Raw genomic sequence first — 25900 nt, 5'->3', positions numbered from 1 at the left:
ATCTTATTGAATGGCGGGGCAGGCTCGAAGGGCTAGATGACCTACTCCTGCTCCTATTTCTTATGTTCTTATGTTACGTTCAGTTCAAGCTCACACCAAGTCTGATTCACCTGAGAGCTGTGCTCAGCAGCCTATATTGCTTCACTGAGAGCAAGTGTCTCAATCCAGTCAGAAAATTGATACTGAATATTCAGCCTGTTGTGTTCATGTTACCTCAGCTACTGTCACTCTCTGCCATGTCCAATTAGCCCTGCAAATTCTTTTGCGTCACATAATAATACAATTCTCTTCTGAAAGTCATGTCTCCACCACACTCTCAGACAGTGTATTCCAGATCCTAGCCACTCACTGTGTGAATCTGTCTCCACCACACTCTCAGACAGTACATTCCAGATCCTAACCACTCACTGTGTGAATCTGTCTCCACCACACTCTCAGACAGTACATTCCAGATCCTAACCACTCACTGTGTGAATCTGTCTCCACCACACTCTCAGACAGTGCATTCCAGACCCTAACCACTCGCTGTGTGAATCTGTCTCCACCACACTCTCAGACAGTGTATTCCAGATCCTAACCACTCGCTGTGTGAATCTGTCTCCACCACACTCTCAGACAGTGTATTCCAGATCCTAACCACTCACTGTGTGAATCAGTCTCCACCACACTCTCAGACAGTACATTCCAGACCCTAACCACTCGCTGTGTGAATCTGTCTCCACCACACTCTCAGACAGTGCATTCCAGATCCTAACCATTCGCTGTGTGAATCTGTCTCCACCACACTGTCAGACAGTACATTCCAGATCCTAACCATTCCGGTGCTCCGGTTTCCTCCCACAGTCCAAAGACATGCTGGTTAAGTACATTGGCCATGCTAAATTCTCCCTCGGTGTACCCAAACAGGCGCCAGAGTGTGACAACTAGGGATTTTCACAGTAACTTCACTGCACTGTTTGAATCCAGGCTTATTTAAATGTTCTTAAATGCTGTGAGGGTTCCTGCCTCTACCACCCTTTCAATCAATGAGTTCCAGATTCCCACCACCCTCAAATCCCCTCTATTATTGCTCACTATCTTAAATCTATGTCCCTTGGCTCTTGATCCCTCCATTAAGGGAAAAGTTTCTTCCTATCTAGAACATAGAACAGTACAGCACAGTACAGGCCCTTCGGCCCTCAATGTTGTGTCCAGCTATGTCCAAACCCAAGATCAAGCTATCCCACTCACTATCATTCTGGTGTGCTCCATGTGCCTATCCAATAACCGCTTGAAAGTTCCTCAAGTGTCCGACTCCACTATCACAGCAAGGAGTGTATTCCACACCCCAACCACTCTCTGAGTAAAGAATCTACCTCGGACATCCCTCCTATATCTCCCAACATGAACCTTATAGTTATGCCCCCGAGTAACAGCTACATCCACCCAAGGAAATAGTCTCTGAACATCCACTCTATCAATCCCCCTCATCATCTTATAAACCTCTATTAAGTCACCTCTCATCCTCCTCCTCTCGAAAGAGAAAAGCCCCAGCTCCCTCAACCTTTCCTCATAAGACCTACCCTCCAAACCAGGCAGCATCCTGGTAAATCTCCTCCTCACTCTCTCCAATGCTTCCACATCCTTCTTATAGTGAGATGACCAGAACTGAACACAATATTCCAAATGTGGTCTCACCAACATCCTGTATAGTTGCAGTATAACCCCACAGCTCTTAAACTCAAACCCCCTGTTAATAAACACTAACACACTATAAGCCTTCTTCACAGCTCTATCCACTTGAGTGGCAACCTTCAGAGATCTATGGATCTGAACCCCAAGATCTCTCTGTTCCTCCACATTCCTCAGAACCCTGCCGTTGACCATGTAATCCGCATTCAAGTTTGTCATACCAAAATGACCCACCTCGCACTTATCAGGGTTAAACTCCATCTGCCACTTTTCTGCCCAGCTCTGCATCCTATCAATGTCTCTTTGCAGCCTACACTAACCCGCCACCTCACCCACTACTCCACCAATCTTGGTGTCATCAGCAAATTTACTAACCTACCTTTCAGCCCCCTCTTCCAAGTCATTGATAAAAATCACAAATAGCAGAGGACGCAGCACTGACCCCTGTGGTACATTGCTGGTAACTGGAATCTATCCCACTGATGTCCCTCAGTACTCTAGCTGTGGCCAAACCAGCATTTTATACAACTCCATCATAGCCTCCCTGCTCTTATTCTCACAGCCTCGGCTAATAAAGGCAAGAATCCCACATATCTTCTTCACCACCTTATCTAGCTGTCCTGCTGCCTTTAGGGATCTTTAGACATGTACCCCAAGGTCCCTCTGGTTCTCTGTACTTAGAGTCATAGAGGTTTACACCATGGAAACAGGCCCTTCAGCCCAACTTGTCATTGCTGCCCTTTTCCTTAAACCCCGAACTTAATCCCAAATGTCTGCATTTGGCCCATATCCCTCTATATCCATCGTACCCATCTAACTATCTAAATGCTTTTTAAAAGACAACATTGTACCTGCCTTTATTACTCCCTCTGGCAGCTTGTTCCAGACACTCACCACCCTCTGTGTGAAAAAATTGCCCCTTTGGACACTTTTGTATCTCTCCCCTCTCACCTTAAACCTGTGCCCTCTAGTTTTAGACTCCCCTACCTTTGGGAAAAGATATTGACTATCTAGCTGATCTGTGTCCCTCATTATTTTATAGACCTCTATAAGATCACCCCTCAGCCTCCTACACTCCACACAAAAAAGTCCCAGTCTATCCAGCCTCTCCTTATAACTCAATCCATCAAGTCCCGGTAGCATCCTAGTAAATCTTTTCTGCACTCTTTCTAGTTTAATAATATCCTTTCTATAATAGGGTGACCAGAATTGTACACAGTATTCCAAGTGTGGCCTTACCAATGTCTTGTACAACTTCAACAAGACGTCCCAACTCCTGTATTCAATGTTCTGATCGATGAAACCAAGCATGCCGAATGCCTTCTTCACCACTCTGTCCACCTGTGACTCCACTTTCAAGGAGCTATGAACATGTACCCCTAGATCTCTTTGTTCTGTAACTCTCCCCAGTGCCCTACCATTAACTGAGTAAGTCCTGCCCTGGTTCAATCTATCAAAATGCATCACCTCCCATTTGTCTAAATTAAACTCCATCTGCCATTCGTCAGCCCACTGGCCCAATTGATCAAGATCCCGTTGCAATTGGAGATAACTTTCTTCACTGTCCACTATGCCACCAATCTTGGTGTCATCTGCAAACTTACTAACCATACCTCCTATATTCACAGCCAAATCATTAAAATAATATATATACTTCCATCAACCTGTTATTCATTCTGTATTCCTTTGTCTGGTTAGTCCTCCCAAAATACATCAGTTCACACTCTGTCGGGTTAAATTCCATTGGACGCTGTTCTGTCCATCTGACTAGCCTGTCTATATCATCCTGTAATCTAAGACTTTCCTCCTTACTATTTATCTACAATATTTGTTTCTTCTGTGAACTTAGTGATCACACCCCCATATTCACACATACATCATTAATGTACACACAAACAGTAGGGGCCCCAGCACCGATCCGTGTGGAACACCAAAAAACAAAGAACAAAGAAAATAACAGCACAGGAACGGGCCCTTCAGCCCTCCAAGCCTGTACCAACCATACTGTCTGACTGAACTAAAACCCTCTACCCCTCTGAGGACCATATCCCCCTATTCCCATCCTACTTGTCAAAACACCCCTTAAAAGTCACTACCATACCAACAGCCAGCGGGACATAGAGGAACAGATATGTAGGCAGATTTTGGCAAGGTGTAAAAGTAACAGGGCTGTTATGGTGGGAGATTTTAACTTCCCCAATATGACTGGGATTCACTTAGTACTAGGGGCATGGATGGGGCAGAGTTTATAAGGAGCATCCAGTAGGGCTTCCTGGAACAGTATGTAGATAGTCCAGCTAGGGAAGGGGCCATACTGGACCTGGTATTGGGGAATGAGCCTGGCCAGGTTGTCCATGTTTCAGTAGGGGAGCAGTTCAGGAACAGTGACCACAATTCAGTCAGCTTTAAGGTACTGATGGATAAAGATAAGTGTAGTCCTCAAATTGGGGGAAGGCTAATTACAATAATATGAGACAGGAACTGAAGAATGTAGATTGGGGGCAGATGTTTGAGGGCAAATCAACATCTGACATGTGGGAGGCTTTCAAGTGTAAGTTGATAGGGATTCAGGACTGGCACATTCCTGTAAGGATGAAGGATAAGGATGGCAAGTTTTGGGAACCTTGGATAACGAGAGATGTTGTGAGCCTAGTCAAAAAGAAAAAGGAAGCATTTGCGGAGGGTGTGGGGAGTCTACAGAAGGATCTAGATAGGCTGGGCGAATGGGCCAGGAAATGGCAAATGGAATTTAATGTTGGCAAGTGTGAGGTGGTCCACTTTGGTAGGAATAATGGTAGGAAGGACTATTACTTACGGGGCGAAAAACTGCAGCAGGCGACGGTGCAGAGGGACCTCGGGGTCCTTGTGCATGAGTCGCAAAAACCCAGCCTGCAGGTGCAGCAGGTGGTCAGGAAGGCGAATGGGATGCTGGCCTTCATAGCGAGGGGGATTGAATATAAAAGTAGGGAGGTCTTGCTGCGGCTGTATAGGGCATTGGTGAGGCCGCAGCTGGAGTACTGTGTGCAGTTTTGGGCGCCGTACTTACGCAAGGATATTTTGGCCTTGGAGGGAGTGCAGAGGAGGTTTACTAGGCTGATGCCGGAGTTGAGGGGGTTGAACTATGAGGAGAGGCTGAATAAACTAGGCTTGTACTCGTTAGAGTTTAGAAGAATGAGGGGAGATCTCATTGAGACGTACAAGATGATGAATGGGATGGATAGGATAGAGGTGGAGAGACTCTTCCCGCTCAGAAAGGATAATAGGACTAGGGGGCACAGCCTCAAGATAAAGGGGGGGCGGTTTAGAACAGAGTTGAGGAGGAACTTCTTCACTCAAAGGGTGGTGAATCTCTGGAATTCTCTGCCCGTTGAAGTGGTGGAGGCTACCTCACTAAATATTTTTAAGACGCGGGTTGATGGGTTTTTGATAAGAGAGGGGATTAAGGGTTATGGGGAGAGGGCGGGAATGTGGAACTGAGCCACAACAGATCAGCCATGATCTTATTGAACGGCGGGGCAGGCTCGAAGGGCTAGATGGCCTACTCCTGCTCCTATTTCTTATGTTCTTATGCCAAAGTAAGGAGGTTGGGAACACACGAAGCAAGTATGAAATACAAGGAAAGTAGAAAGAAACTTAAGCAAAGGGTAAGGAGGGCTAAAAGGGGTCATGAAAAGCATTGGCCAGCAGGACTAAGGAAAATCCCAAAACTTTTTACACATATATAAAGAGCAAGGGGATAGAGAGGGTTGGCCCACTCAAGGACAAGGGAGGGAATCTATGTGTGGAGCCAGAGGAAATGGGCGAGGTATTAAATGAGTTTTTTAACACAGAACATAGAACACTACAGCACAAACAGGCCCTTCGGCCCACAAATTGCGCCGATCATATCCCTACCTACCAGGCCATCGAACTATCTGTAACTCCCAATCCCATTCAGTCCCATGTACTCATCCAGAAGTCTTTTAAAAGACCCCAGTGAGTTCACCTCTACCACCACCGACGGCAGCCGATTCCACTAACTCACCACCCTCTGAGTGAAAAACTTACCCCTGACATCTCCTCTGTACTTGTCCCCCAGCACCTTAAACCTGTGTCCTCTCGTAGCGACCATTTCAGCCCTGGGAAATAGCCTCTGAGAATCCACCCTATCTATTCCTCTCAACATTTTATAAACCTCTATCAGGTCGCCTCTCAACCTTCGTCTCTCCAGGGAGAAGAGTCCCAGCTCCCTCAACCTAACTTCATAAGGCATGCCTCCCAATCCAGGCAACATCCTTGTAAATCTCCTCTGCACCCTTTCAATAGCTTCCACATCCTTCTTGTAGTGAGGCGACCAGAACTGCGCACAGTACTCCAAGTGGGGTCTGACAAGGGTCTTATAAAGTTGCAGCATTACCTCCCGACTCCTAAACTCAATCCCTCGATTAATGAAGGTCAGTACACCATACGCCTTCTTGACCACATCCTCCACCTGCGAGGCCGATTTAAGAGTCCTGTGGACCCGGACCCCAAGATCCTTCTGCTCTTCAACACAGCTAACTCTCCGACCCTTGATATTGTACTCCTTCATCCCGTTGGACCTGCCAAAATGGACCACTACACATTTAACCGCGTTGAAGTCCATCTGCCACTTCTCCACCCAGTCTTGCATCCTATCTATGTCGCACTGCAACTTCTGACATCCCTTTTTGCATCAAAATTCACCAAAGAGAAGGACTTGCTGGATGATGAGTCTGGGAAAGGGTGTGTAGATAATATGAGTCATGTTGAAATCAAAAAGGAGGTGGTATTGGGGTTCTTGAGAAACATCAAGATAGACAAGTCTCCAGGGCCTGATGAGATATACCCCAAAATGCTGAGAGAGGCAAGGGAAGAAATTGCTGGGGCCTTGAGAGAAATCTTTGTATTCTCACTGGCTACAGGGGAGGTCATGATGTGGAGATGCTGGCACTGGACTGGGGTAAACACAGGGAGAAGTCTCACAACACCAGGTTAAAGTCCAACAGGTTTCTTTGGTAGTAAACACCACTAGCTTTCAGGGCTTTGCCCCTTCGTCAGGTGAGTGGGAAGTTCTGATCACAAACAGAGCTTTGGTCCGCCTTGTTGTCCAACAAGGGGCATACACGCGGTGGGTCGTGCGAGGGCTACTCTTGGATGTTTCAAGAGTAGCCTAGTGCTTCACGTCGTTAGTGTACGCTTAAACTGGACCCACTGATGGGCAACACGACAGCTCAGTGACTATCACTGTTTGCTGTGCAGATACATGGATTTGGGCCAGTGTCTGTGGGAGTTTGCGCATTCTCCCCGTGCTTGCGTGGGTTTTCTCTGGGTGCTCCGGTTTCCTCCCACACCCCAAAGATGTGCTCTTAGGCTGATTGGAGGTAATAAATTGTCCCTAAATTAGTCTCCCCTCAATCTGGTTTCCAATGTGGAGTGCCATAAGCGTAGACAAGGGTCACAGGTGGAAGAGGGAACTCACAAAGTTAAAATGGCAGCGTGGGCTCATTGGGCCGAAGGGCCTGTTTCCCGTGCTGTGTTCTTTGATGTATATAAAGGCACACACTCAGTTTACAGAATACTGATTAGAATGTGAGTCTTTACAACTAATCAAGTCTTAAAGGTGCAGACAATGTGAGTGGAGATAACATTAAGCACAGGTTAAAGAGATGTGTATTGTCTCCAGACAGGACAGTTAGTGAGATTTTGCAAGTCCAGTCAAGTCATGGGTGTTCAGATAGTGCGACATGAACCCAAGATCCCTGTTGAGACCGTCCTCATGTGTGCGGAACTTGGCTATCAGTCTCTGCTCAGTGACTCTGCGCTGTCGTGTGTCATGAAGGCTGCCTTGGAGAATGCTTACCCGAAGGTCAGAGGCCGAATGCCCATGACCACTGAAGTGTTCACCAACAGGAAGGGAACAGTCTTGTCTGGTGATTGTTGAGTGGTGTTCATTCATCCATTGTCGTAGCGTCTGCATGGTCTCCCCAATGTACCATGCTTCGGGACATCCTTTCTTGCAGCGTATCAGGTAGACAATGTTGGCCGAGTTGCAAGAGTATTTACCGTGTACCTGGTGGATGGTGTTCTCATGTGAGATGATGTCTCCATGTCGATGATCCAGCATGTCTTGCAGAGGTTGCTGTGGCAGGGTTGTGTGGTGTTGTGGTCACTGTTCTCCTGAAGGCTGGGTAGTTTGCTGCGAACAATGGTCTGTTTGAGGTTGTGTGGTTGTCTGAAGGCGAGAAGTGGGGGTGTGGGGATAGCCCTGGTGAGATGCTCACCTTCATCAATGACATGTTGAAGTCTCCGGAGAAGATGTCGTAGCTTCTCCGCTCCGGGGAAGTACTGGATGACGAAGGGTACTCTGTCCACCGCGTCCCGTGTTTGTCTTCTGAGGAGGTCGGTGTGGTTTTTCACTGTGGCGCATCAGAACTGCCGATCGATGAGTCGAGCACCATATCCTGTTCTTATGAGGGCATCTTTCAGCATCTGGAGGTGTCTGTTTGAACAGAGGGGAGTACGATAGAATGAGCGAGGAATTGGCGAATGTAGATTGGGGGAGCAGATTGGTTGGTAGGACGGCTGAGGAACAGTGGAGGATCTTTAAGGAGATCTTTTTCGGTGCTCAGCAGAAATATATTCCGATGGTAAAGAAGGAATGTAGGAGAAGGGATAACCAGCCGTGGTTATCGAAGGAAATAAATGAGAGTTTTAAATTGAAAGCTGATGCGTTTAGAGTGGCTAAAAGTAGTGGGCGAGTGGAAGATTGGGAAAGGTTTAAAAATCAACAAAGAATGACTAAGAAGTTGATAAAGAAAGGAAGGATAGACTATGAAGCAAACCGAGCACTAAATATAAAAACAGACAGTAAGAGTTTTTATAAATATATAAAGAGGAGGAGGCTGGCTGGAGTGAATGTTGAACCCTTAGAGGATGAGAGGGGGGATTTAGCGGTGGGAGATGAGGAAATGGCTGAGGCCTTAAATAAGCTTTTCGCCTCGGTCTTCATGGAGGAGGACACGAATAGTTTGCCGGGTATTAAAGACAGAAGGATGGTAGGAGTTGAGGGCCTGAATGCGATTACTGTCACTAGAGAGGTAGTGCTTGATAGACTAATGGGACTAATGGTGGACAAGTCCCCAGGACCGGATGGAATGCATCCCAGGGTTCTGAAGGAAATGGCAGAGGTGATAATAGATGCCTTAGTAATTATTTATCAAAATTCGCTGGATTCCGGGGAAGTGCCGGAAGATTAGAAAATGGCTAATGTTACGCCGCTGTTTAAAAAAGGTAGCAGGCAAAAGGCAGGGATTATAGGCTGGTTAGTTTAACATCTGTTGTAGGAAAAATGCTGGAATCCATCATCAAAGAAGAAATAGCGAGGTACCTAGAACAGAATGGTTTGATCGAGCAGACGGGGCACGGATTTGTTAAAGGGAAGTCGTGTTTGACAAACTTATTGGAATTCTATGAGGATGTGACGAGTGCGGTAGACAGAGGGGAACTGGTGGATGTGGTGTTTCTCGATTTTCAAAAGGCGTTTGATAAGGTGCCGCACAAAAGGTTGCTTCAGAAGGTTAGGGTGCATGGAGTTGGGGGTAAGGTGTTAACGTGGATAGAGGATTGGTTGTCTAATAGGAGGCAGAGAGTTGGTATCAATGGGTGCTATTCTGATTGGCGGTTGGTAACTAGTGGAGTGCCACAGGGATCGGTGCTGGGGCCTCAGCTATTTACCATTTATATAGATGACCTGGGGGAGGGGGCTGAGTGTAGGGTGACAAAATTTGCTGATGACAGAGAGATGAGTGGAAAAGCAAATTGCGCGGAGGGTGTGGAAAGTCTGCAGAGGGATCTGGATAGGCTGGGCGAGTGGGCGAGGACCTGACAGATGGAGTATAATGTTAGCATGTGTGAGGTTATCCACTTTGGCAGAAATAATAGGAGGGATTACTATTTAAAGGGCGAAAAGCTGCAGCATGCTACGGTGCAGAGGGACCTCGGGGTCCTTGTGCATGAGTCGCAAAAACCCAGTCTGCAGGTGCAGTAGGTGATCAAGAAGGCGAATGGGATGCTGGCCTTTATAGCGAGGGGGATTGAATATAAAAGCAGGGAGGTCTTGCTGCAACTGTACAGGGCATTGGTGAGGCCGTAGGTGGAGTACTGTGTGCAGTTTTGGGCGCCGTACTTGCGCGAGGATATTTTGGCCTTGGAGGGAGTGCAGAGGAGGTTCACTAGGCTGATACTGGAGATGAGGGGGTTGGACTATGAAGAGAGACCAAATAGACTGGGTCTGTACTCGTTGGAGTTCAGAAGAATGAGGGGGGATCTTATTGAGACGTATAAGATAATGAAGGGGATGGATAGGGTAGAGGTAGAGAGATTCTTCCCGCTCAGAAAGGACAGCAGGACTAGAGGGCACAGCCTCAAGGTAAGGGGGGGCGGGGGGGGGCGCAGTTTAGATCAGAGTTGAGGAGGAACTTCTTCACTCAAAGGGTGGTGAATCTCTGGAATTCTCTGCCTGTTGAAGTGGTGGAGGATACCTCACTGAATATATTTAAATTCCGGGTAGATAGATTTCTGATAGACAAGGGAATTAAGGGTTATGGGGAGAAAGTGGGAAAGTGGAACTGATCCACTTCAGATCAGCCATGATCTTATTGAATGGCGGGGCAGGCTCGAAGGGCTAGATGGCCTACTCCTGCTCCTATTTCTTACGTTCTTATGTGTCTGTTTGATCCTCCTCATCTGAGCAGATCCTGTGTATACGAAGGGCTTGTCCGTAGGGAATGGCTTTTTTAATGGGTTTAGGGTGGAAGCTGGAGAAGTGGAGCACTGTGAGATTGTCTGTGGGCTTGCGGTACAGTGAGGTGACCGTCTTTGATGGAGATGCGTGTGTCCAAGAATATAACCAATTCCGGACAGTAGTCCATGGTGAGTCTGATGGTGGGATGGAACTTGTTGATGTCATCATATAGTTGTTTCAGTGATTGTTCACCATGAGGCCAAAGGAAGAAAATTTCATCGATGTATCGAGTGTATAGCATCGGTTGAAGTTCCTGTGCAGTGAAGAAATGTGCATGAAGATGTTGGCATATTGAGATGCGGATTTGGTCCCCATGGCTGTTCCGTGTGTCTGGATGAAAAATTGGTTGTTGAAGGTGAAGACATTGTGGTCCAGAATAAAGCGGATGAGTTGTAAAATTGCATCTGGAAACTGGCAGTTGTCAGCATTGAGTACTGAGGCAGTCGCAGCAATGCCATCGTTGTGGGGGATGTTGGTGTAGAGCGCCAAGATATCCATTGTGACGAGGAGTGTCCCTGGTTCAACTGCTCCATGTGTGCTGAGTTTCTGTAGGAAGTCCATAGTGTCGCGACAAAAGCTGGGGGTTCTTTGTGCAATGGGTTTCAGGATGCTCTCGACGTAGCTGGAGAGGTTCTCACACAGGGTCCCATTGCCCGATACGATGGGACGGCCGAGTGTGTTTGCCTTGTGTATCTTTGGGAGACAGTAGAGATGTCCAACGTTCCCAACCTTCAGGAGAACAGTGGCCACAGCACCACACAACCCTGCCACAGCAACCTCTGCAAGACAAGGATGCCATCATCTCACATGAGAACACCATCCACCAGGTACACGGTACATACTCTTGCAACTCGGCCAACGCTGTCCACTTGATACGCTGCATGAAATGATGTCCGAGGAATGGTACACTGGGGAGACCATGCAGACGCTACGGCAACAGATGAATGAACACCGCTCAACAATCACCAGGCTTCCTGTTGGCGAACACTTCAGTGGTCATGGGCATTCGGCCTCTGACCTTCGGGTAAGCATTCTCCAAGGCGGCCTTCACGACACACGACAGCGCAGAGTCGCTGAACAGAGACTGATAGCCAAGTTCCACACACATGAGGATGGCCTGAACCGGGATCTTGGGTTCACATCACACTATCTATAACCCCCACGACTTGCCTGGGTTTGCAAAATCTCACTAACTGTCCTGCCTGGAGACAATACACATCTCTTTAACCTGTGCTTAATGTTATCTCCACTCACATTGTCTGTACCTTTAAGACTTGATTAACTGTAAAGACTCGCATTCTAATTAGTATTCTGTAAACTGAGTGTGTCTTTATATGCTCTGTTTGTGATCAAAACTCCCCACTCACCTGACGAAGGGGCAAAGCCCTGAAAGTTAGTGGCATTTACTACTAAAACAACCTGTTGGACTTTAACCTGGTGTTGTGAGACTTCTTACAGAGGAGGTCCCAGAGGACTGGAGAATAGCCAATGTTGTTCCTTTGTTTAAGAAGGGTAGCAAGAATAATCCAAGTAATTACAGGCCGGTGAGCCTTACGTCAATGGTAGAGAAATTATTGGAGAGGATGCTCTGGTTTCCTCCCACAGACGTGCTGGTTAGGTGCATTGACCTGAACAGGCACCAGAGTGTGGCAACTAGGGGAATTTTACAGTAACTTCATTTCAGTGTTAATGTAAGCCTTATTGTGACACTAATAAGTAAATAAACTTTAAACTACAGCTGTTAATTCTGTCCTGTACTATCGTTTCCAAAATCTTCCTCATGACCCTGGTTAAACTGACTGCTCTGTAGTCGCTGGGCTTGTCATTACACACTTTTCACGTCATATTTGCAGTTTTAAATTCTCATCCTTGTCTTCAAATCCCAGCAGATTCCTCCAGTCCTGGGAGGTATCCTCACCGTGCACTGTGCTGTGGCGCAGTCGCTGCTGCAGTGAGTGATACTTGTCCCTGAGAGGCACCCGGACATCCTCGACATCAGGAAACGCTCTCACCAGGATTTCGGCCACCTACAGCAAATGGGGCAAAGCAGGTCAGGCAGAAAGATGTCGGCTGCAGTATATCCCATCATAACAGATCACAATGATCCCCCCCGCTGTCCTCTTCCACTCGCCTTTTCATTCTTTCATGGAATATGGGCGTTGCTGGCTAGCTCAGGATTTACTCTCCATTTCTAATTGCCCTCGAGAAGATGGTGGTGATCTGCCCTCTCAAACCACTTTGGTCCATATGGTGTAGGTACACCCACAGTGTTGTTAGGGAGGGAGTTCCAGGATTTTACCCAGTGACAGTGAAGGAATAACCAAGTCAGGCTGGTGAGAGGCCTGGAGGGGAACTTGCAGGTTTTGGTGTTCCCATGTATCTGCTGCCCCTTGTCCTTGTAAGGGTGTAACTTGCAGGTTTGGAAGGTGAAGTCTATGGAGCTTTGGAAAGTTGCGGCAGTGCACATTGTATACAGTACACATGACCATCACTGTGTGTCGGTGCTAGATGGGCTGTTTTCTGCCTGATTATTGTTGGAACTGCATTCACCCAGGTAAATGGGAAATATTCCATCACACTCCCAACTTGTGCCTTGTCAGGAGGTGAGTTACTCACTACAGTATTCCCAGCCTCTGACCTACTCCAGTAGCCATAGTATTTATTTGGTTAGCTCAGTTTCTGGTCAATGGTAACCCTCAGGATGTTGACAATGGGGGATTCAGTGATGCTAATGCCATTGAATGTCAAGGGATAATGGTTAGATCCTCTTCTAGTGAAGTTGGTCATTACCTAACACTTGTGTAGTGTGAATGTTACTTGCCACTTGTCAGCGTAAACCTGGCTATTGTCCAGTTTTCGCTGCATTTGAACATGGACTGCTTCAGTACCTGAGGAGTTGCAAATGATGCTGAACATTGTACCATCATCGGCGAACATCCCCACCTCTGACCTTATGATGGAGGGAAGGTCTTTGATGAAGCAGCTGAAAGTGGCTGGGTCCAGGACACTCCCCTGAGGGACTCCTGGCCTTTCTGTCTTTTCCTAAGGGTCTTCCGGACTCCATCCTTCCCAGTGACCCTCAGTACATTCATCACATGTTGCCTAGATGTGTGCTCCTACCTTCCTGATTGGAGGCAGCTCGCTAACCAAGCTGAGGATGATGTCCTGTAAGAGCTCCTCTACGTTCATGAATCGAGCAAAGGGAAGCATTCGACAGGCCCAACACAGGGCATTCAGGCAATGGTCAACCACAGCAGCATCATACTCAGCTGTCACCTCATAGTCCTGTAAACACATCAAACTCAGCAGTGTGACTAACATCAGTAACCAGCCCAGATTCTAGACATTTCACTGAATATATGACATCTTCTGTTACGTGTCTCATCTTTCACAATATATTAGAATTCCTTGTTTATTTCTTCATGGCTCTGTGTTTGCTGGCAAGGACAGCATTAATTATTCATTCCTAATGAATAAGGTAATCAATCAGCCACTAATGTAGCAGTGGGAATTTACTGCCTATACTCAGAATGAAAAGTTATTCAGCAAACTGTGAGGATACAGCTGTATTTCTCTCCACTCAGACTGCGCTTGCAGGATGGTGAGAGGCTTGGAGGGGAACCCCTGGATGTTGGTGTTCCCGTGTGCCGTATTTGTCCTTCTGCGTGGTAGATTGAGTGTGTTTGGAAGGTGCTGCCTGAGGAACCTTGCTGAGTTCCTGCATCTTGTAGATGGTACACACAAATATCACTGCCTCAATGGGGATGGAGGGGCTGCTGCTCCACTGGGAGCACAGTAGGTGGTGATACAGTGGAACACAGTAGGTGGTGAGCCAATAGGGGTGGAGAGAATGGTGATCCAGTGGGGACGGAGAAAATAGTGATCCAGTGGAGGTTAGAGCAGGTTAGGATGAGTACCTGAGAGGATCTGGAATTGTCTCTGGCTGCTTGGTATTTGCGGCAGCTCTCGCTCAGCCGTTCACGGATATGGAACATCCAGCACAATCCACAGAGGTCACGAAAAGAGCCTGTCAGGAAATGAGATGATGGATTTTACACTGTCAGCTTCTAGTCAGCACTGTGACAGCTCAATCCAGAATCATAGAATCAAGTCTGCACCGAACACAATCCCACCCAGGCCCTACCCCCATATCCCTACATTAATCCCCTACACACATCAAATACTCCGGTTAGTATTGCCAGTTGTTACAGGCTGGGCTGTCAGGGTGGGGGAGGCTAACCTTACCAGCCTGCCCTCCCTTTCCACACAGGGAACCTTCCTCACTGTCCTGCATTTCAGTCTCATCCTACTCTGCTCCCAGTGCACTCCCTTATCTCCTCTCCTCCTGGGTTTTCCTTGATCACTTCCCTCTCGCCCCATACAACTACTTTTCACATCAACACTTTTCTGGCGCTCCCCGAGCTTGTCTGTCATTCGAGTGTCTGTAAGTGGGAGGCTGCACAACAGGAACACTGTCGCTGTGGACTCAGGACAAGTTCACTGGTTGCAGAATGAATGAACTGGGCTAAACACCCCCGTCACAATTCTATAATTCTCTCTATTCCTCTTCTCATCCAGTCATAATGGTTAAGGAGGCCTTGCAGCCCATCAAGTCCATACTGACTCTCTCTGGAATAATCCAATCAATTCTATTCCCTTTACAGTATAAGCAGGAAATGCTGGAATTACTCAGCAGCTCAGGCAGTCTCTGTAGAGAGAAACAAAGTTCACATTTTGAGTCTGGGTGACTCTTTTTCAGAGCAGATCCACTGAAGACCCTTCTGTCTCTCCACAGGTGCTGCCAGACCTGCTGGATTTTTCCAGCACTTTCTGTTTTTATTGCAAATTTCCAGCATCTGCAGTATTTCACTCTGGGTTTGGTTTCCATTTGGAGTTTTTTTATTTAGCTGGAGCCAGGAAGCCTCCGGGCCCTGAACTGAGCTTTTTGAGTGTTGTTGGAGCTGCAATCATCCAGGCAAGTAGAGATTTCATAACTTCATAAGATATAGGAGCAGAATTAGGCCATTTGGCCCATCGAGTCTGCTCCACCATTTAATCATGGCTGATCTGCTCCTCATCCCCATTTTCCTTCCTTCTCCCCATAACCCTTCAACCCATTCCCAATTAAAAACCTGTCTAAGTCCTCCTTAAATTTACTCACTGTCCCAGCATCCATCACACTTTGGGATAGTGAATTCCACAGAACCCTTTGGGAGGTGTAGTTTCTCCTCAGCTCTGTTTTAAATTTGTTACCCCTTATCCTAAGATCCTCTCGTCCTAGAATTCCCCACAAGAGGAAGCATCCACTCCACGTCTATTTTATCCATAACTTTTATCATCTTGTATGCCTCAATTTGATCTCCCCTCATTCTTCTAAGTTCCAGGCAGTATCGGCCTGAACTGTTCAATCTCCCTTTTCATCACAAACTTCCGGAACACTTGCCTTGTGTTATGGTCCCAGCTGATGTCATTACTGGCCAAATAGCTTTCTTCCGCACCATAACAATTCTGGTGATTCTGGGAAGTCAGATCCCAAAATGGAACCTGGTTTGATGGATCATTACTTTTGTTGTAAATCATGGAGGGAATTTGCTGAAGAGATTCACAGGAGACTGCCATTGGCTTTTCAAAGTTTAAAAGTTTGTTTATTGTCACAGGTAGGCTTACATTAACACTGCAATGAAGTTACCGTAAAATTCCCCTAGTGGCTGCACTCTGGCACCTGTTGGGTCAATGCACCCTAACCAGCACATCTTTCAGACTGAGGGGGGAAACCGGAGCATCCGGAGGAAACCCACACAGACACGGGGAGAATGTGCAGACTCCGCACAGACAGTGACCCAAGCCGGGAATTGAACCCAGGTCCCTGGTGCTGTGAGGCAGCAGCGCTCACCACTGTGCCATCCAGAAATTTAATATTTTATCTTTTTTAAACAAAAAGATGAAATATTGAAGTGTGAACATTAACAACATAACATTAGACAACAAAAAGGCTGGAAAGATTTCAACATAGAAATCAAGAAAAATTGATTTGAACTCACAATATTCCTTTTATTCCAGCAAAATCTGTACAGACCCAACACTCCAGTTAAGAGGTACAACTGTCTCCCCACCAAGTGTACAGCTACTTCAACTGCAAAGAGGTTTATTTTCCAGTAAACTTCTGAACATCTACCACAAGTCCCTCCACAGTTGCTAAAGTCCTTCAGGTATTTTTGCTGCAATTGTAAAGGGCGTTGGTGAGGCCACACCTGGAGTATTGTGCGCAGTTTTGGTGTCCTTATCAGCGGAGGGATGTCCTTGCTATAGAGAGAGTACAGCAAGGGTTTACCAGGCAGATTCTTGGGATGGCAGGTCTGTCATATGAGGAGGATGTTGATTGGTGGTAGTACAAAGAATAAAGAACAACACAGCATGGGAAACAGACCCTTCGGCCCAACGAGCCCGCGCCGCCATTTTAACATTATGAGTGCCCTTCTCTACCAATGACCTTTGTCTACACCTATTGGGGAAGATTGAGGGGAGACTAATTTAGGGTCAATTTGTTACACCAATCAGCCTAAGAGCACATCTTTGGGGTGTGGGAGGAAACCGGAGCACCCAGAGAAAACCCACGCAATCACGGGGAGAATGTGCAAACTCCCACAGACGCTGGCCCAAATCCATGTATCTGCACAGCAAACAGTGATAGTCACTGAGCTGTCATGGTGCCCGTCAGATGGTCCAGTTTAAGCGCACACTAACGATGTGAAGCACTAGGCAACTCTCGAAGCAACATCCAAGAGCAGCCCTCACACGACCCACCGCGTGTATGCCCCTTGTTGGTTAGTGTTGCCATGGAGAATGCAGTAGGGAACAGTTAACTGCCAACCTTTTTTTAAAAATGCAAACCAAGCAGGCTGACTCTGGTCAAGGCAATGCAATAGGGGATGAACCAGAGAATGGCTGCCACTGCCCCCCCCCCCCACCTTTTGTTTAGCAGAAAAAAGAGAACGTGTCTGTGCATTGCACCTTAAGGGTTCCTGTGAGGATATATCTGGCTTCCAGATTGCATAAGAACTAGGAGCAGGAGTCGGCCATCTGGTCCCTCGAGCCTGCTCCCCCATTCAATAAGATCATGGCTGATCTTTTCATGGAATCAGCTCCACTTACCCGCCCGCTCACCATAACCCTTAATTCCTTTACTGTTCAAAAATGTATCTATCCTTGCCCTAAAAACATTCAATGAGGGAGCCTCAACTGCTTCACTGGGCAGGGAATTCCACAGATTCACAACCCTTTGTGCGAAGAAGTTCCCCCTCAACTCAGTCCTAAATCTGCTCCCCCTTATTTTGAGGCTATGCCCCCTAGTTCTAGTTTCACCTGCCAGTGGAAACAACTTCCTGCTTCTATCTTATCTATTCCCTTCATAATTCTGAATTCCAATGAGTATAGCCCCAGTCTACTCAGTCTCTCCTCATAAGCCAACCCTCTCAACTCCAGAATCAACCTAGAGAATCTCCTCTGCACCCCCTCCAGTGCCAGTATATCCTTTCTCAAGTAAGGAGATCAAAACTGTACACAGTACTCCAGGTGTGGCCTCACCAGCATCTTATACAGCTGTAACATAACCTCGCTGTTTTTAAACTCCATCCCTCTAGCAATGAAGGACAAAATTCTATTTGCCTTCTTAATTACCTGCTGTACCTGCAAAGCAACCACAATTCAGTGTCCTTCATTATTGCGATGAAGAGGGATAGGGCCATTCGGCAGGGCAAGGTTTATAATTGGAGCAGGGGTAATTATGATGTGATTAGGCAAGAATTAGGGAGCATAAGATGGGAGCAGAAACTGTCAGGTATGGGCACAAACAAAAAGTGAAGCTTGTTCAAGGAACAAACACTGTGTGTCCTTGATAGGTATGTCCCTGTCAGGCAGGGTGAAACAGCCAAGTGAAGGAACCATGGTTCACAAAGCGGGTTGAATGTCTTGTCAAGAGGGAAAAGGAAGTGTATGTAAGGATGAAAAAACAAGGTTCAGTTGGGTTGCTTGAGGGCTACAGGTAGGTAGGAATGAGTTAAAGAAAGGGCTTAGGAGAGCTAGGAGGGGGCATGAGAAGTCCTTGGTAGGTCGGATCAAGGAAAACCCCAAAGCTTCTTACTCTTATGTGAGAAATAAAAGAATGACCAGGGTGAGGTTAGGGCCGGTCAAGGATAGTAGTAGGAACTTGTGCATGGAGTCAGAAGAGATAGGTGAGGCGATGAATAAATACTTTTCTTCAGTGTTCACTAAGGAGAGGAGCCATGTTTTTGAGGATGAGAGTGTGATACAGGCTGACAGGATGGAGGAGGTAGATATTCTGAGGGAACATGTATTTGCAACTTTGAAAACCCTGAGGGTCGATAAGTCCCCTGGGCCAGATGGGATTCTTTGGGAGACGAGAAGAGATTGCAGAGTTTATGGCTTTGATCTTTGTGTCCTCACTGTCCATGGGGATAAACACAGTAAGAAGTCTCACAACACCAGGTTAGAATCCAACCAGTTTATTTGATAGTAATTTCACAAGCTTTCGGAAACGGTGTTCCTTTGTCAGGTGTGTGGAAGGTTCTTTGCCAGGGGTATGGAAGGTTCTTCCACACACCTGACGAAGGAACAGCGTTTCCGAAAGCTTGTGAAATTACTATCAAATAAACTGGTTGGACTCTAAGCTGGTGTTGTGAGACTTCTTGCTGTGTTTACCCCAGTCCAACGCCAACATCTCTACATCACAGGGATTGTGCCAGAGAACTGGAGAGTGATGAATATTGTTCCTCTGTTCAAGAAAGGAAATAGGGATGACCCTGATATTTATAGGCCAGATAGTCTTACTTCGGTGGTTGGTAAGTTAATGGAAAAGGTCCTGAGGGATAGGATTTATCACCATTTGGAAAGATGCAGCTCAATCCGGGATAGTCAGTATGGATTCATGAAGGTAAGTCTTGCCTCACAAATTTGATTGAATTCTTTGAGGGGGTAATTAAGTGTGTAGATGAAGGTAGAGCAGTTGATGTCATATACATGGATTTTAGTAAGGCGTTTGATAAGGTTCCCTGTGGTAGGCTCATGGAGAAAATAAGGAGGTGTGGGATAGAAGGAAATTTGGCCGATTAGATAAGTAACTGGCTGTATCATAGAAGACAGAGGGTAGCGGTGGAGGGAAAATTTTCAGACTGGAGGCCAGTTGCCAGCGGTGTACTACAGGGATCAGTGCTGGGTCCTCTGCTATTTGTGATTTTTATCAATGACTTGGAAGAGGGGGCTGAAGGGTGGATTAGTAAATTTGCTCATGACACCAAGAGTGGTGGAGTAGTGGATGAGGTGGAGGGTTAGTGTAGGCTGCAAAGAGACATTGATAGGATGCAGAGCTGGGCCGAAAAACAGCAGATGGAGTTTAACCCTGATAAGTGCGAGGTGATTCATTCATGTGGAGGAACAGAGAGATCTCGGGATTCACATCCACAGATCTCTGAAGGCTCCCACTCAAGTGGATAGAGCTGTGAAGCAGGCTTATAGCGTGTCAGCGTTTATTACCCAGGGGGTTTGAGTTTAAGGGCCGTGGGGTTATGCTGCAACTGTACAGGATGTTGGTGAGACCACATTTGGAATATTGTGTTCAGTTCTGGTCACCTCACTATAAGAAGGATGTGGAAGCATTGGAGAGAGTGCAGAGGAGATTTACCAGGATGCTGCCTGGTTTGGAGGGTAGGTCTTATGAGGAAAGATTGAGGGAGCTGAGGCTTTTCTCTTTCGAGAGGAGGAGGATGAGAGGTGACTTAATAGAGGTTTATAAGATGAGGAGGGGGATTGATAGAGTGGACGTTCAGAGACTATTTCCTCGGGTGAATGTAACTGTTACTAGGGGGCATAACTATAAGGTTCATGGTGGGAGATATAGGAGGGATATCCGAGGTAGATTCTTTACTCAGAGAGTGGTTGGGGTGTGGAATACACTGCCTGCTGTGATAGTGGGGTCGGACACTTTAGGAACTTTCAAGCGGTTATTGGATAGGCACATGGAGCACTCCAGAATGATAGGGAGCGGGATAGACTGATCTTGGGATTGGACAAAGCTCGGCACAACTTTGAGGGCCAAAGGGCCTGTACTGTGCTGTAATGTTCTATGTTGTTGCACAAGGACACCCAGGTCCCTCTGCACAGCAGCATGCTGCAATTCCCTACCATTTAAAGTTGATGATATGATGCTATTGATGTATTTTTAAGGAGACTTTTAAAATTCAGTTCTTTTCTACTGCTGGTTTGAATGTGAACAAAAAGCTGGGTTGTTTCCAGGCCAGTCTTTCAATGCAGGATGGCGGCAGGACCCAGATACTGCTGGCCCAATCAGACAGCAGCATCAATGATGCTTTCGCAGCCTCCTTTGGTGACTCAGTCAGCTGGAAAGTTTCTGCAGCATGTCTCTTTTTCACTTGTACATTATTCTCAATAAATCTCTCTCAGGGGCTGGTGGCAGCCAATGAGGAGGCTGCCTGTGAGGAGATCACCAAGTCCGTCCTGCTATTGGTGAGTGAGGGTTTGGGACTCCCATTTGCTGAGGCCTCACTTGCTGACAGCGGGACAGGTTCCATTTGGTCTTAATATTGGGGACCTGAGACCTGGGGTAAACATTCATTCAGTTCGTCCTCTCTGTCCTGCTGCCAGAGCTGCTGGATGTAATCAGTTATATTAAACCTGCAATGCCCACATCCCAGTGACTCGCTGCAGCTTGGCTTTAGGAAGGGAAGGAATCGCCAGCCTGGAGTCCTGCTCCTGATTGTGCTCCTCACATTGCTGCTGCAGACACTGGGCTGAGGCTCAATGCAATTCCTTCATGCTTAAATATCCTGCTGACTCTCCCGTTCAGGATCAGCTGTATTGGAGTGTTCCGAGTGCCTGTGGATCCCACATTTCAGAGGACAGCACTGAGGGAAACGAAAGAAAGAAACTCATTTACTCACCGATTACCCCGATGGAGATCGCATCAGAAGCTCCATCACCCGCAGCTCCGGGTCTGAAGAAGCCGCTCTGAGCTTTACAGTAACGCAGCAGTGAGTCAGGGAATGGACAGAGCGGAGAGAGACCAGTCTTCACTCGGACCTAACAACAAGCAAATACATCAACAAAGGAGTTGCTCACACATCAAACACACAAAGCAGTAACTCACCACACAGCTCATTACTGGCAACATGGTCTCCAAAGCTCTCCTCATTCACAGGTCGCTGAACCAGCCACTCCCATTCCTCTGCTAACCTCCAAACCAATCCCCCGGACTCCAGTTAACACACAAATACCATACCCTGGGGACAAACACAACACTTACAGGACAACCAGCTCATTGAACACTGAGGAACATAATAAGAACATAAGAAATAGGAGCAGGAGTAGGCCAACTAGCCCTTCGAGCCTGCCCCGCCATTCAATAAGATCATGGCTGATCTGTCGTGGCTCAGTTCCACTTTCCCGCCCTCTCCTCATAACCCTTAATCCCCTCTCTTATCAAAAACCCATCAACCCGCGTCTTAAAAATATTTAGCGAGGCAGCCTCCACCACTTCAACGGGCAGAGAATTCCAGAGATTCACCACCCTTTGAGTAAAGAAGTTCCTCCTCAACTCTGTTCTAAACCGCCCCCCCTTTATCTTGAGGCTATGCCCCCTAGTCCTACTATCCTTTCTGAGCAGGAAGAGTCTCTCCACCTCTATCCTATCCATCCCATTCATCATCTTATACATCTCAATGAGATCTCCCCTCATTCTTCTAAACTCTAACGAGTACAATCCCAATCTATTCAGCCTCTCCTCATAGCTCAACCCCCTCAACTCCGGCATCAGCCTAGTAAACCTCTTCTGCACTCCCTCCAAGGCTAAAATATCCTTGTGTAAGTACGACGCCCAAAACTGCACACAGTACTCCAGCTGCGGCCTCACCAATGCCCTATACAGCCGCAGCAAGACCTCCCTACTTTTATATTCAATCCCCTTTGCGATGAAGGCCAGCATCCCATTCGCCTTCCTGACCACCTGCTGCACCTGCAAGCTGGGTTTTTGCGACTCATGCACAAGGACCCCGAGGTCCCTCTGCACCGTCGCCTGCTGCAGTTTTTCGCCACGTAAGTAATAGTCCTTCCTACCATTATTCCTACCAAAGTGGACCACCTCGCACTTACCAACATTAAATTCCATTTGCCATTTCCTGGCCCATTCGCCCAGCCTATCTAGATCCTTCTGCAGACTCTCCACACCCTCCGCACAATTTGCCTTTCCACCAATCTTGGTGTCATCAGCAAATTTCGACACCCTACACTCGGTTCCCTCCTCCAGATCATCTATATAAATGGTAAATAGCTGAGGCCCCAGCACCGACCCCTGGGGCACTCCACTAGTCACCATCCGCCAATCCGAATAGCACCCATTGACCCCCACTCTCTGCCTCCTATTTGACAACCAGTCCTCTATCCACGCTAACACCCTACCCCCAACTCCATGCCCCCTGACCTTCTGCAATAACCTCTTGTGAGGTACCTTGTCAAACGCCTTCTGAAAATCCAGAAAGACCACATCCACCGGCTCTCCTCTATCCACCGCCCTAGACACATCCTCATAGAACTCCAGTAAATTTGTCAGACACGACTTCCCTTTAATGAAACCGTGCTGCGTCTGCTCTATCAAGCAATTCTCCTCAAGATGCCTCGCTATTTCCTCCTTGATGACGGATTCTAACATTTTACCTACAACAGACGTTAAACTAACAGGCCTATAATTCCCCGCCTTTTGCCTGGCACCCTTCTTAAACAACGGCGTAACATTAGCCGTTTTCCAATCTTCCGGCACTTCCCCGGGATCCAGCGACGTCTGGAAAATAACCACCAAGGCATCCACCATCACGCTAAGGAAGATTATCAAGCAAAGGACAATGGAGTGGCAGGATTAGAGTCCAGGGGAGAACATCAAAGTGTTGAACATCAAAGTGAGGCTATTAGGAGAGAATTAGGAATCATAGGTTGGACTAGGAGATTACAGGGATTGGGAACATCCGAAATGTGGAGTTTTTTCAAGGAGCAGCTACTGCGAGTCTGTGATAGATATGTCCCTGTCAGGCAAGGTGGAATTGGTAAGGCTAGGGAACCGTGGTGCACCAAAAAAGTTGATTCGTTGGTTAAAAAGAAAAAGGAGGCTTATGTTCGGATGAGACGTGAGCACTCGGATAGTGCACTAGAGAGCTTTAGATTGGCTAGGAGGGAGTTGAAGAGCGAGCTAAGAAGGGCTAAAAGAGGACATGAGAAGACTTTGGCTGATAGGGTTAAGGAGAATCCTAAGGCGTTCTATAGGTATGTCAAGAACAGAAGGTTGGTTAGGGCAAGGTTAGGGCCAGTTATAGACGGCAGAGGGAAGTTATGTGTGGAACCGGAGGAGATTGGTGAAGCATTGAACCAATATTTCTCTTCGGTGTTCACGCAGGGGGACATGGATATAGCTGAGGAGGACACTGGGTTGCAGGGGAGTAGAATTGACAGTGTTACAGTTGATAAGGAGGATGTGCTGGATATTCTGGAGGGTCTGAAAATAGATAAGTCCCCTGGTCCGGATGGGATTTACCCCAGGATTCTCTGGGAGGCAAGAGAAGTGATTGCAGAGCCTCTGGCTCTGATCTTCAGGTCGTCGTTGGCCTCTGGTATAGTACCGGATGATTGGAGGTTAGCGAATGTTGTCCCATTGTTTAAGAAGGGGAACAGAGACTTCCCCGGGAATTATAGACCGGTGAGTCTCACTTCTGTTGTGGGCAAGGTTTTGGAACAAATTATTAGGGATAGGATTTATAGTTATTTGGAGAGTAATGAGTTGATTGGAGATAGTCAGCATGGTTTTGTGGCGAGTAGGTCGTGCCTTACTAACCTTATTGAGTTTTTTGAGAAAGTGACCAAAGAGGTGGATGGGGGTAAGGCAGTGGACGTGGTGTATATGGATTTTAGTAAGGCGTTTGATAAGGTTCACCATGGTAGGCTTCTGCACAAAATGCAGATGTATGGGATTGGGGGTGATCTAGGGAGCTGGATTAGGAATTGGCTAGCGGATAGGAGACAGAGGGTAGTGGTTGACGGTAAATATTCATCATGGAGTTCGGTTACAAGTGGTGTGCCTCAGGGATCTGTGTTGGGGCCACTGCTGTTTGTGATTTTTATTAATGATCTGGATGAGGGTATAGTTGGGTGGATCAGTAAATTTGCTGATGACACCAAAGTCGGAGGTGTGGTAGATAGTGAGGAAGGGTGTCATAGTTTGCAGGAAGACTTAGACAGGTTGCAGAGCTGGGCTGAGAGGTGGCGGATGGAGTTTAATGCAGAGAAATGTGAGGTAATTCACTTTGGTAGGAATAACAGATGTGTTGAGTATAGGGCTAACGGGAAGACTTTGAATAGTGTGGAGGAGCAGAGGGATCTAGGTGTATGTGTACATAGATCCCTGAAAGTTGGGAATCAAGTAGATAAGGTTGTTAAGAAGGCATACAGTGTCTTGGCGTTTATTGGTAGGGGGATTGAATTTAGGAGTCGCAGCATCATGTTGCAACTGTACACAACTCTGGTGCGGCCGCACTTGGAGTATTGTGTGCAGTTCTGGTCCCCACATTACAGGAAGGATGTGGAGGCTTTGGAGAGGGTGCAGAGGAGGTTTACCAGGATGTTGCCTGGTATGGAGGGGAGATCGTATGAGGAGAGGCTGAGGGATTTGGGGTTGTTTTCGCTGGAAAGAAGGCGGCTAAGAGGGGATCTTATTGAAACATATAAGATGATTAGAGGTTTAGATAGGGTGGAGAGTGATAGCCTTTTTCCTCTGATGGAGAAATCTAGCACGAGGGGGCATGGCTTTTAAACTAAGGGGGGGTAGTTATAGGACAGATGTCAGGGGTAGGTTCTTTACCCAGAGGGTGGTGAGGGATTGAAATGCCCTGCCTGCTGCAGTTGTAAATGCGCCTAGTTTGGGGGCGTTTAAGAGGTCTGTGGACAGGTTTATGGACGAAAAGGGATTGGTTTAGGTTAGTGGGTCATTGTTGTTTTTTTTTAACTGGTCGGCGCAACATCGTGGGCCGAAGGGCCTGTTCTGCGCTGTAATGTTCTATGTTGATATAAAGAGGAAGAATGGTGGAGCAGGACGGGGACAAAATGGTAGCTGGGCAAGATTGCAAAATATAGGAAGAGAAGAGCCAGGTTCAAGGGACACAAAAGGGTAATGAGTGTGAAGGAAGAGGTTAGGGTGTGGAATATGAAAGGGGGAGGTGGGGGACAAGGAGGGGGAGGTGGGGGACAAGGAGGGGGAGGTGGCGGACAAGGAGGGGGAGGTGGCGGACAAGGAGGGGGAGGTGGCGGACAAGGAGGGGGAGGTGGCGGACAAGGAGGGGGAGGTGGGGGACAAGGAGG

The 25900-nt window shown here is 47.2% G+C and overlaps 1 protein-coding gene across 1 annotated transcript in view; it reads right to left on the bottom strand.

Annotated features, from left to right (window-relative positions):
• Positions 1–25900, bottom strand: part of cplane1 (ciliogenesis and planar polarity effector 1) — a 270576-nt gene that overhangs the window by 162015 nt on the left and 82661 nt on the right. The window contains exons 21-24 of the mRNA XM_080183273.1: positions 21448–21586; positions 14392–14501; positions 13595–13759; positions 12393–12501 (exon numbers count right to left, since the gene is read on the bottom strand). Coding sequence (XP_080039399.1) covers positions 12393–12501; positions 13595–13759; positions 14392–14501; positions 21448–21586 — 523 coding nt within the window. The remainder of the gene's footprint in view (positions 1–12392; positions 12502–13594; positions 13760–14391; positions 14502–21447; positions 21587–25900) is intronic.

Source organism: Carcharhinus amblyrhynchos, unplaced genomic scaffold (assembly GCF_965287045.1).
Source record: "Carcharhinus amblyrhynchos unplaced genomic scaffold, sCarAmb.v2.hapA chromosome_205, whole genome shotgun sequence".
Taxonomy (NCBI): domain Eukaryota; kingdom Metazoa; phylum Chordata; class Chondrichthyes; order Carcharhiniformes; family Carcharhinidae; genus Carcharhinus; species Carcharhinus amblyrhynchos.
Note: the sequence above shows the minus strand (reverse complement) of the source record. Positions and strands in the feature narration are given on the sequence as shown.